The 13,210-nt window shown below is 41.6% G+C and overlaps 1 protein-coding gene across 1 annotated transcript in view; it reads left to right on the top strand.

Annotated features, from left to right (window-relative positions):
- Nucleotides 1-13,210, top strand: part of mib2 (MIB E3 ubiquitin protein ligase 2) — a 35,738-nt gene that overhangs the window by 17,155 nt on the left and 5,373 nt on the right. The window contains 11 exon segments of the mRNA XM_018675181.2: nucleotides 125-267; nucleotides 647-721; nucleotides 723-755; nucleotides 906-1,010; nucleotides 1,569-1,731; nucleotides 2,367-2,500; nucleotides 3,741-3,889; nucleotides 4,491-4,647; nucleotides 5,298-5,452; nucleotides 11,371-11,497; nucleotides 11,624-11,884. Coding sequence (XP_018530697.1) covers nucleotides 125-267; nucleotides 647-721; nucleotides 723-755; nucleotides 906-1,010; nucleotides 1,569-1,731; nucleotides 2,367-2,500; nucleotides 3,741-3,889; nucleotides 4,491-4,647; nucleotides 5,298-5,452; nucleotides 11,371-11,497; nucleotides 11,624-11,884 — 1,502 coding nt within the window.

Here is a 13,210-nt window from a genome sequence, read left to right on the forward strand (position 1 = left end):
TGTCAGCTAAAAATATATATATAGTGATATATAGATTTTAAGCCCGAAGAATTGTTGATGTTGATTCTGAAAAAACCCACGTAATTTGGGGCTGACTTGTTGATGCTGACGCTTGTCCATCCAGGAGAGCACGCAGAGCTGCAGCGCCAGGAGAGTGCAGACGGCCACTCCTTCCAGCAGGGCGACAAGGTCAAATGTCTGTTGGAGGTGGACATCCTCCGACAGATGCAGGAGGGCCACGGAGGGTGGAACCCCAAAATGGCAGAGGTAGTAAAGTCTTCCCTTTTGCCAGAAAGACAATAACACTGTTCCAGTAAACAATAGACAGACCAATTTCTATAATGCAGAAGTACAAAGTGTACCATGCGTCCCCTGTTCCAACAAGTTATGAACTCTTTGTACTGTATGTATGCATAGTATGTATTTTTTATGCTTTAGACAAACATGGCATCACAACCAAAAAGCATGTTCCTCTTGAACCTGGTGTACAGAATATTTATATAAGTGGCTCAGATGGACATTGTCGTGCAACAGACTGAAAAGAAACAGAGCATCCAACTCTCTAATCACAGCTGCTTAAGGGAACATTAAGGTCACAGCTATGCAGAGGGGGACCCAGGGTAAAACAGTCTATTTGTGTTTGCAGTACATTTGCCGGATCGGGACTGTTCATAGAATCACTGACAGAGGAGATGTCAGAGTCCAGTACAGCAACAACATTCCGCTGGACTTTCCATCCTGGGGCCCTCACCAAGGTACTTAGTTACAAATCAGTTTCTACTAGAGCATCTTATAGTAGATACTGACACTTTAACAAAGAGTGTAGCTGGGTTATAACTTGTCTTTAGCTGTTTTAAATGGCTTATCGACTTTGTTAATAATTTGTCCATCTGTCTTTCCCTCAGGTGAATACGTTTGGAGTCGGTGAACTAGTACGAGTACTGGAGGACATGGACAGTGTGAAGAGACTGCAGGCTGGCCATGGAGAGTGGACAGACAGCATGGCTCCTGTATGCTCATTTAGCCTGCTAATGCTTAGTGCTAACTTTAGTTATGAATGCTCAATTAAAACCATCTTCTGGCAGAGGGGTGGACACATGACTCAAGTCCTCTTTACTCAACTCACTATTATAAAATGTATTATGTAAAAAAAATACTATTTCTGAAAAAGCATACTCAATGTTTTAAAAACATAATTTTGGACTTCTTGTTTGTGATGTGACACTTGACTCTGGACTTCATAACCAAGACTAACTCTTGACTTGCAAAATGATGACCTTGTCCTACCTCTGTATTCTGTTATCCACAGGTTACTTGCTGTCTGTGTGCATGATATTAACTGTGTCACTTGCTAAAGTAAGGCTTTTAGATGTCCCTCCACATTAAGAGTGACCTACTTCACAGATATTGGATGTACATCAGAAAGTAATAAAAGAGCCACAGAAACTGGTTCTGTAGAAACTATGAATATTTGTTGGTTGATTAGCTTTTCCACCTTTTATCTGTCCCTGTAAACCCTCACTTGCCCACCCATGCCACATCCACCTCACTCGCTGTTTCTGTCCCAGGTGCTTGGCCAGGTCGGGAAGGTGTTGAAAGTATATGCAGATGGTGACCTGCGGGTGGCGTTCGGAGGTCAGACGTGGACGTTCAACCCAGCATGCCTCTCGGCCCAGCCCGTGGAGGTGGACGCCAACCTCATGACAGCCGAGAACCCCAACGAATCTGGAAGTAAGGCCTCTGCCGGGACGAGGGGGCTCATCTCTAACTCTCCAGCTCCAGCTTTACCCTCTGCATGCAAATCACTCTCCCTCCCCTGCCCTCATTTCAGCTCTGTCTCTGCCATGCATGCTTTCACACACAGGCTGCAATTGTGGCATTAATGGCTACAGTCGCGGCCATTCCCTGTCTGTCTTTTTCAGCAGTGTGTGGACAGGGTGTCCATTTCTTGAAATGTTCTTCTCTGTAGCATGTCATGAATCCCGCATGTTGACAGCGAGAGGCTTTGGCAGCACAGCAGACATTTGTCATCATGTCAGAAGTTCTCAGCAGTCTCTTAATCATGACTAAATCTATTTTCTGTGAATGTGTCCACCTCAGCGGATGGGAGGTTGACAACAGACTGATGTGTGTGTATGCGTGTGTGTGGTCAGACTGCACTGCATGCAGGGACATTTTGACTCATTCCTGTGGTTTTTGCATTGACAGATGTTAACCAGTGTGACTTCATGGTGCTGTTTTGGCTCAAGTCTTTGCAGCAATGTTGTTCACATTAGACTGATTAAGCTAAATAAATTCCTTTTGTCTTTCTTGTCTGTCCTCTTTTTACACCCCCCCCAACTACATCTGGCTACATCTGTGTCCAGGTACTGTCATCTCAGTGTTGGAGAAGCTGCTGTCTCAGTCCACAGAGCAGGACAATCCAAGTCGGTTGGTCATTGAGGCAGCACACGGCAGTGCCAGCAAAGTGCGAGAATTGGTGCAGAAATATCCTGACAAGGTTAGTGCAGTACTCCTTCTCTTTGCTGCAGTCCACTGCCTGTTCCAAGAGCTCCTTCCACCACAACACCAAGACTGGGGGTGGGGAATGTAAGGCCCAGAGTAACTTAGTGAGACAGATAAGGCAAGGGACATTTGTGAATCTGTCTGATGAAGTTAAAGACTGAAATAATTCACTGTTAAAATGTTAAATTGCACACCACCCAAATATTTCTCAAAAATCTTACCTCTGTGCCGTTATCTCACAACACAGCAGCAAAATGTGGAGCAGTTTTCTTTTCACTCTTCCTTGTAGTGAATATAACCCTGTACATTAATTTATGATATTTAAACATAGAAATATGGAAATTAGATGAATAGTCTAATTCTGGATGTGACAAAGATAATCGTGTCCATTAATATTTTATGAAAATGGTTCTTATTATTTCATCAGCTTGTTTAGCCAGGACACTCTGAGACTGATTGTTAATGATCAAAAGTGGACACTGTAGATAAATTAACTAACCTGTTTTTGCCTAATAAAGCAAATTATGTGCCTGATGACTCAAGATGTTTTATTGCATTGATCTGAAAAATCCTGTCAGTCAAAAATGCCCATAAAATAGTCCAGCTGATTGATCAGCAGCTCTGCTCACAACCAGAGATATTAAAGAGATTAAAATGGAAACAGAAAATCTCAATTGACTGATGAATCTTTAATGTCTTACGATAAATATCGTACATACATAGTTGACAAGAGACTTGTATTTATTCTAAAAATCTGAAAAAAACATTAATTTAAATAAAAATGGAAAACAAGACTTCAGTGGAAACACCAGTTAAGAGCACAAGTTTGCATTTGTAATTTGAAGTTAATGCTAATATGAGCTAATATGAATGATGCTTACTTAGTTCAGCCTATGACTTTTCATGTAAATCAAGCTACATTTAATTATGATTATTTAAGTAAAAATAGAGAGATATATGAAATATATTTCTATTTTAAATGTGTGAGAGATGTAAAAACTCGCACAATTAAATCAAAGTAAATTTTCCTTTCACTTTTGTCCTTGGCTGCATATCTACTTCTCCATGCTAATGATGACACTGCTTGACTAGGATTATGTATCAGGTGCATGACGCTGGTTGTTGTTGGTGCTCAGATTATTAACAGCCAGTTTATGTTCGGCTGTGTTAGTGTCCAGGCCTCCATCGATCCATCGTTTATGATGAATCTTCAACCTTGTTTGTGTTCCTGGCAGGTGGATATAAAGAACCAGGGCAAGACTGCACTGCAGGTCGCCGCTCACCAAGGCCACATCGAGGTGGTGAAGGCCCTGCTGCAGGCCAACAGCTCCATCGAGGTCAAGGATGAAGATGGAGACACAGCATTACACTACACTGCCTTCGGGTAAGAACACTCGTGCTCTGTTATCTTGCATGCATTCACACATTTCAGAATACAAAAATGCAAAGGTAACACGTGCGCACACGCACACACACACACACACACACACACACACACACACAGTGCTTGATGCAGCTCTGCTCTTTGTGGCTTTAGAAAACCCTTGTCCGGCAGATACAGCTGAGCTCCTGCCTTTCCATGTAATGTGATAATCCATTCAGAGAAGTGACAGAATTAAAGTGTTGCCTAATCAGCTGCCCATATCTCCTCCTCTCACTGCGTGAACACATGCTCAGAAAATCAGCATTTCACTAAATGTCTGTGGGAATTTCTACTTGTGGAAAATAACTTTTTGTTGCTAAAGGCTTGCAACAGTGGTACACCATGCAAAAAACAGACAGTGTTTAAAGGATATTTGTGTCGGTTAGCACGCAACCCTGGAGCTCTGTGTAGCTCTCAGTTTTCAGAATAAAGTATGTGAGATTTTAAGGACTGGTTTGAGTTAACTTAATTTAAAATAATGTTCAGACAGGTTGAATCACTCAGCTTGAATGAAGGACAGTGAGCATTAATCTGTGCTTGTTTGTGATGTCCTTTGGTTCAGTAATCAGGCAGAGATTGCACGGCTGCTGTTGAGCAAGGGGGCAAACGTCAACCTCCTGAACAACTCCATGTGCACAGCGCTCCACATCGCTGTCAACAAGGGCTTCACTGACGTGGTGCGAGTGCTGACTGAACATTCGGCTGACGTCAATCTCCAGGTGAGAGGACCGAACGTGCTTAATACTGCACACAGGCCACCGATAAAAGTTTGATGCCCTACAAACCCCATCTTAAGGTTTTGGTCAGACTTCCACTTGTAAATGTCTGGGTACTGTGTGGGGAAGCGTCTCTGGCAGTGTCAGTTGTTTGCTCTACATGTCATAAACAACTCATACATTGCCCTTTCAAACAGTTTTAAACACACAAATTCAAACATTAGTAGTATTTGACTGTGGCTCTGCTTCATGTCAGCCCTCAGCCTCATTAAGGCAGTTTAGTTTCTCTTTTAGGGCATTTCTCAGACTGTCTAACACGCCTGCAACCAGGCCCAGAATTCACTAACTAACTCGTTTTTTTCTGCTTGAGTAGTGTGGCTACTCAGCCAAAAACATGTCAGCCCAGAGATTGTTTGTGTTTGTGTGCAGCAAATGTGTATGTGGTCTGTTTGTGTGTGTGTTTTTTTTAACCAAAGAGAGAAATTGATTAAGAGCAAGTTCTGTGATTCATATAATATCATAGTGAATTCCTGATTTGCATTTATTCTGTCATGTTAACATGTCTAAAACAAAGGCCTAAAACCTGCAGCACCAATTTTAACTCGCTGTGCTGCACGTCTGTTTTTTTTTTTTTTTTATCCTCCTCCAATCAGGATTCATATGGAGACACGCCTCTCCATGATGCCATTGCTAAAGATTTCCGCAGTATCATCGAGATCCTGGTCGTGGTGCCCAACATTGACTTCACTCAGCAGAACCACAGAGGCTTCAACCTGCTGCACCATGCTGCCCTCAAAGGAAACAAACTGTGAGTACAAAACAAACTGTCCAAAGACCTCTGCTTTTTGACCCCAAATGTAGCAATACAAAATATATTGACTTTGTATTTTTTGAGAGAAGATGAATGTATTGACAAGCAATTCAAAATTTTCTTGATGCTAACATCTAGCAGGATTATTGAACTAGATCTAAGGCGTTTAATTGGCATTAAGAAACACATGTGACCATAATTAGTTATGGTAAATGATGACAGTAATTGCAAATGTGGTTAAAAGGGTCATAGTATGTCCAAAGGAGCATTAGTTTGGAGGGCTGTTAATGATTACTTGGATTTCTGGACTCTCAGTATTAGGTCTGGGAGCTAAAATGATCTTGATCTAGGATCGAATAGAAGACGATAAACTAAGGGCATTTAATTCTAAAAACCTATCACACAGCAGCATTAACACAACAACAGCCAGTCAGGCAGCAGTTTTTGGTAGACACTTTCCTGTTGCAAAGCATTGTTGGATCTACCAACGGTAAAGAAAGCTATGGACAAGTAAGAAACATGAATGGGACCGGCTAGAGGCATGAAAGTGAGAAGAACTCGCATTATCCTCGGAACAGGAAACTGTTGACAAGAAAAGTCACAACACGTCGATTATGTGGAAAATGGTTTGGTTTCCTTAAAAACGATGAAACCCAGATTAAGACAGTCTGACAAACATGTCACCAGTCAGTACCAACAAAGATGGAAACACAACAAAACGTAATAATAACCTGAAAAGGTTTCATCCCAGTGACCACACAAGCATTCTCCAAATCTAGCTTGTCATCAGACATATGTTCACCAAATGAATGCAACTACAATGTGCAACTCTAAGAGAATCCAGGGTGTCATGTCTGCTCCTTTCAGTCATCTCAATCGTTCTCATGTGTCTGGTTTGAGCACTGGAAATGATGGCTATGGGTGTGTGTGTGGGAATCTCTCCTGTGTGTTCAAATGACGACTCAAAGGTCAACTCTCAACACTATCTGTTACAAATAGAGAGCTCATCTCCCACACAGCTTCTGCTGCCGTCAGGAGGCTGGCAGTCAATATCAGGCAAAAATGCTGCAACATTTACTTTTGCACCCTGTTTCCCTACACATTAACCCGTCAGTTTTTTCCACATTTTCCCCCAAACTACATTTAGTCCAGTTATTTTTAAGCGACACATATTTGAAACAAAAATTCAAAAAATCCAAACAAACTCTAAACAAGGTGCCAGATATTTTTTCCCAGGAAAGACAGAGAAGACAGTACTCAATACAGCAAAGCTTTGTGTCACTGCTAAGTCATGGTTCTTATTGAGAGTCAGAGGGAAAGCATGTGTATTGGCTCCATGTGTTGTATCCCTCACTACAGCTAAGACCAAAAGGGAGCTGGGGAAAGATCAGCTCAGCCCATTTTAATTTAAACCAAGGTGCTTGAGGCCAGACATCACGGCTGCCTCACTGACACCTGTCACAAAGACTCCATTGTCTTCTGACCGTGTTGGTTTTAGGCTGGTTCACAATGAAGGTGCTTAATCACGAGCTGATCCCTGACCAGACAGGCAGAAACGCAGTAGATAAGTGAATGTTCTCACAACGATAAGGTTTGATTTCCCAAACACAACAGTTATGTCTGGCTCCTTTGTGGTGTCCCAGTGTTCACATCAGCTCCCTCACACACCCAACAGCCTGGACATGTTGAGAGAACAAACCAAAAATGGACGGTCAGTGGTTCTGTCCTGTTGTTAGAATTTATCTCAGTTCTCAGCAGCAGTCTGAATGCCATGCAAATTATATAATTTATATATATATATATATTACCCACTAGTTTAAACCACCTCAACAGGTGATTTACTCACATTATTTACACCTATTCTATTTTTATTTCTTTATTGGAAAAAATCTGAACAGACTTGTTTTAAGTAAAGAGAAGGATTTGTCTAACAAATGAATAGCATAGTAAGTCTCCTCTTTTTCTTCTAGTTGATATTTTTTACAGTGTACCAAGTCTGCCTGACCATGCTGAGGTTCCTGCCTCTTTGCTCCAGGGCCTTTACAACCTCACATGAACTTTCCATCCCAAATTATAACAAAACCATGTAATGGAAAATTGTCCCTGGCTCTTTTAAAGAGGTGCCATGAAGGAAAGGAAGCAAGAATGAAAAACACCAGCTTCTCCATAAATTTCCTCCCTGAAGTGATGCCACTTCACTCAAGGCTTCAATTAGAGACTTTTAAAGTCTTTTATGTAATTTGATGGATAATATCCTGGAAATTTATATTCCCAAGAGTGGGATCGCTGTTGCCATAGCTTGGACCTCTGGTTATTTGGTTGCAGACTCTCCACCATCGACTTACACTATCTGTTGGTCCTTTTTCCTTCATCATACGAAAGCTTTGAAGTGCTAAAGTCTAACCTTCTCACTTCACCTTCCAGTGACCCACATGTCCCAATCACTACAGTCAACCATGCTCACAACAGTCAGCCCCCATCTAGACATAATCCTACATCCCAGGACAGACATCCCATGCATGAGTGTAATATGTGGACTAATGTTGACTGAGCAGGAGAAAAATAGAGTCAGTGAGCAGGAAGAAGGATGGTGGTAGAGGCCGCAGTACACAGTCATTTAATAAATGTCCAATCTGTTCTGGCAAGTGTCATATGTGCAAGTGCTGGGAGTTTAGGCTGCACTCCCCAGCATTCATTTAGTCTGACATCAGCTGCTGCGCCAAAAGTAGAGACATAGGATTTACAGTGTTCAGGATCTGCTCTGTTCACCAGTTCATTCATATATCATCACGCAAGCCTCACTCTACATGGATACAGTCCAGGTACAGTTAATTCTTTGTGTGTTTTCCTTGTTTGTTTTGGCTTAAATACAAATTGTACTCTACAGTTTGAATATACCCAGACATCAGATGGAGGGTGAGTTTAAACTGTGTGGAATGAATTACAGATTAATTGTCTTGTTGGTTGGTTTTCTTTGTACCAAAGTATGATACATCTGAATGGTTGGTCAATTGATGGGTTGCTTTATTATCCTCAGCTTCAAAATCAGCTCCCGTGAGCAGCTGTGACCCTCTGTTGTTTTTTGTGACAGAAAGACGAGAATGTTTTGTTTATTAGTGTATTTATTTATTGTGAGGAAATGGAAAAAGAAGGCCAGAGGCCAAGTTCACAAACAGTCCTGGGAAAGAAATGAAACAAGGCAAGCGGCCAGATTTTTTTCTGGGGTTTTCAGCTTGACAGAAGAAGCAAATGGATGCGCAGCATGGTTAGTCTGTTTACTGTATTTACTTGAGAAGAAAGTATACTTGGCTGAGTTTCTCTCTCTTTCCTGTAATCTCACCTCCTCTGAGCTTCTTTGTTTTCTCTTCATTTCTACAAGATCCCTTTTGTTCTTGCAACAGTTTCCTGTTTGCTCTTTACTGTCTTTCAACATAAACTGTCTGACACAGACCAGATTCATTTCACAGCACACTCACTCTCATAGCTAATTACACATGAAAGCAAAGCATCCTTTATTTTCATTTCCTTTGTCATTTCCAGAGTCATAGAATCGGTACTCACCATGGCACATTTCTTCTTCTTTTATCAAGTTTTAATCAAGTTACAAACTAACATGATGTGAATTTCCAAAAATAACCGAATGATGACTTCGGTCTCCAGAAAAGTCATTACCAGTGAGCCTGAGATGCCCTCTGGCTGTTGTGTGTGAAGGCATGTTTGTGCAAAGCTGCCTCAAAACACCAGCCCAAATCTGAATATTCATGAATACACAGGAGGAGTAAGAATTATGGAAATAATACAGAGAAGTGAAGCATTGTGGGTACAAAGGTAACACAAATGACATGGCTGTTATCTAGTATGAGAGGCTGCAAGGGTGAGCTCTTTAAGCTAACGAAGGTGCTTTGGAGACGACTCAAAAGCAGGACAGATATTTCCCTCTATCAATACCTCCACTACACGAACACACACGCATACACACACACACACTCTGAGCTGCATTGCAGGTACCAGTGACCTCCAACACAGTGTCTCCCCAGCAGCCTTCATCCGACCATACGTGACTACACATGATTCACAGCAGCCTGTGCTCTCAGCGGTGCTGTCCCCAGTAATACATTTTAAATGTATTAGCAATCTGCTGCTAATGAGCCTTTAAACACTGTCATTTGTAAGTTATCATAATTAAAGCTGCATTAAAACTGTCCCTGTTACATCGATGCAAACATAATTACATTTCCATGTTCACTCTGCAGGACTGAAAGCATTTATACGGTGTAATATAGTGATGATAACAATACCATGATAACAATACCATTGATTACCATTACCATTTGATTGTGAACGTATCTGTCATTCAGCCTTGGTTAAAGCTTCTAAATCAGAAATGAACAGTCCTTTGACTGTAGCTGTAGAAGACAAATAGTTCCTAAGTCCTGCTGTGGAAGTCTTAGGTGGAGAGATTTATGTATTAATTTATACAAATAACCCAACATAATGAGGGAATTATAACTATGAGGAAAATTCTCTTACAATATAAAAATTATTTTTAAATGAAATTTTCATGTCAGTCATCTGTTCCCCAACTGTGAGGTTTGCTCAGGTCAGAATACTTTATGTATTGTGGGCATTCTTTGCTCTTTATTGTATGTATTGCTTGACTGACTATAAAATAGCTTAGCTGTATTATTGGATGGTCATCACATTTATTGGAAACTGAGTTGCATTGATGCTCATTACTGAACAATGTATTTACATCCTCTAGTTTTTTTTAATAATAAGAAATTCAGTGTAGTGATGAAAGGGAGAAAGTGAATATTAACCTGGAAACAGTAAGCAGCTCTTGTGTTCAGTCCATCAGCTTCATGTTGATACAGTTTACTGTTGAAGAAACTAGCACCAGCACCATCCATCACCATGAGCAGTACCACTGTTTCCAAACAGTAAAATCCAGCAGAGCTAACACTAAAACTAACCTAACATCCATAGAAAGTTTGGGTCACGTCACAGCGAAGCCTCCATGGTGGCAGGCCAGCTTCCTGGGTGCCCATTAAGGCTGTCAGGTTCAGTTTCACACGTCATAAAGCAGAGTCAGCTACAGAGCAGAGGACGGCTCCACGGTGCAGCCCAGCCTCGCACTGCAGCATCAGCCCATTGCATGAATCTGAAAAAAAAAAAACAAACACCTAATAGTGTCACTTCACTGACTGTGGCCTCATAATGCAACAGAGCTACTTCTTTGTTAACCCACACATTAAAGATAACATGCTGCAATCTGACAAAACTAAATGAATGTCAAAGATGATGGTTAAAACGTTTGACCTTGAAGGATCTGAGCATTTAATATCCTCACTTTGTCCATGAATACTGAACATAATGGAAAGCTAAAAGGATGATAGTGATGCACCATTACTTTGGGTCGAGGACTGCTACAGAAAGACCCAGTCCTTTTCATCAGGAGGTCAGTTATATTTAGTGAGATCTGGCTGCCTGTTGTGCCTCAGTGTTTTCTTGTTAGATCGGCTTGTTAACAGTTGTACAGCAGCTGCGTCTCTGTCCGAGCTCATGTCAAGTTCACTGTGACACAAGACGAGCTTCAGATTCTGAGAAGTTTATGTTTCACTCATGTTGTACTGTCTGCAGTGGTGCTGCACTGTCACTGTGTCTGATCAGGTTCATGATACTGGGCTTAAATTAAGATATGGGGTGAAATGAGCCTTTTAAATATTTAATGTTAGCCAGTCAGTAATTAGCATGAAAACTATCACATTCAATCACAGAATATTGTTTTTTATTTGATGCAACTTTCAGCAGGACTGGGACAGCTATTGCACATATAACTGTTGTTAATCTAAGCCATGATCCATGAGGACTGTTCTGTACACTGGCTAATTGAGTCTTGTTTGTTCTGGTGGCAGGGCCACAGAGAAGATCCTGGCCCGAGCGCGGCAGCTGGTGGACGTTAAGAAGGATGACGGCTTCTCCGCGCTGCATCTGGCTGCCCTCAACAACCACAGAGACGTCGCCGAGATCCTCATCAAGGAGGTGAGTTGAGGACAGGCGCAAATCACAGTCTCTTCTTTACTGCTGCCTTTTTACTGCAGCACAGTATGCAACCACCACTTCTGATTTTCTGGCACAAGGAATTGAATTTTCTTTTCCCTTCTACAGGGACGCTGCGACGTCAACATCCGTAACAACCGCAATCAGACGCCGCTGCAGCTGGCAGTGACTCAGGGCCACACCGACCTGGTGCAGCTGCTGGTGGCCGAGGGCGCTGATGTCAACATGGAAGATGAGGACGGCGACACAGCCATGCACGTGGCCCTCCTCCGCCCGCAGCTCGCCAACGTTATGCTCAACCCCACTGTGGGAACCAGCAGCACAGAGGAGAGCAGTGAGGGGTGCTCCTCCACATCGCTCTACTGCAGGGTGAGAACTGACAGGGAGGCTTAATAGTATAATTTAAATAATTTATTCAGGATTGTTAACAGGCATTATTCTACAGGGACTGAATGAACTGAAGAGAGAGAAAACTCAACTTTAAAAAGATGGTGCTGAGAGAAATAATGGCTAAATACAGACTGACGAGGGCGTAAATAAAGACAGTTACTAAAGGGAGAGTACAAAAACATTCAAAGAGGAGTAAAAATAGACTGAATGAGGAAGTAAATAGACACCTAAAGGCATTTAATTAAGACTAGAGATCAGAAGAGGGGTTAATACAGTCTTAAGGAGGTAAATACAGACTGAGAGTGGGGTAAATAAAAACTGAAGGCATATAACAGAGTGATGAATGAGGAGAGAAAGGTAAACAAAACCTGAGGGAATGAGTGTTCTGCAGTTTGCTTATGGGCTGGGGGTTAATCCAGGATAAAGGCATTAGTTTCCAGGTACACAGGGGAGTGAAAGGTAAGAGGAGGGGAAAGCAAGAGTCAGGTGGGAAGACATTAAACAGAGGGTTAACTTTAGCTTGTTGTGTAAACAGGAAGAGAGAGAGAGAGAGAGAGAGAAAGAGGGGTTAACTGAGGAGAAAGTCATTAGAGAGGAGTGCACTGAGGTGGTGTTATTTATTAGCTAAAGCAGGTGTCACATGAATTGCAGCATACTAGGAAATAAAGATTACTTCATCTTTGGCTTGAATCTCACGTTACAACTTTAAAAGAGAGAATAAGTCATCGTGTGATGAAGGAAAAGACGAGTGCTGAAGGGTTGAGAAGTGAAGAAGGCCCACTTAGCATGACAATATAGATCTGGCAAAGATGGAGCTCTAGTTAAGACGTCTGTGATAAATTTAGTGCGGTGTAAACACATCATGTCATTTTTCAGCAGAGGGATGTCTGAGCTTGGATAAAACCCATCTTCCATTAATCCCAGGAATCTAAGAGAAGTCGTGTTGGTATTATTCACCGTCAGAGACACAGAAATCACTCAGTGAATCCTCAGACTTCCCTCTAGTCTTTATAATCTTAATGTGACACATTTTGAATTGTAGTCTGTTTTTCTTTATTAGAGAAGGGAGGACTCCATGTATCACTACTTTAATATTAATTATTGCAAACAAGGATAATGCTTCAGCAACAGAAACTCAGTTATTCTAATGAAGAGCATGAAACCAAAGGCTTTTTGCCACCAGAGCACCAAGCTGTAAACACATCACTGACAGATCATCACCTTTGAAAGTTGTTACGGTGAATGTGTTAGTAAATTGTACACACAGTAGTGTTAAAGCAACATTCATTTGGAGTTGTATTTCAG

Source organism: Lates calcarifer, linkage group LG6 (genome assembly GCF_001640805.2).
Source record: "Lates calcarifer isolate ASB-BC8 linkage group LG6, TLL_Latcal_v3, whole genome shotgun sequence".
NCBI classification, from domain to species: domain Eukaryota; kingdom Metazoa; phylum Chordata; class Actinopteri; family Centropomidae; genus Lates; species Lates calcarifer.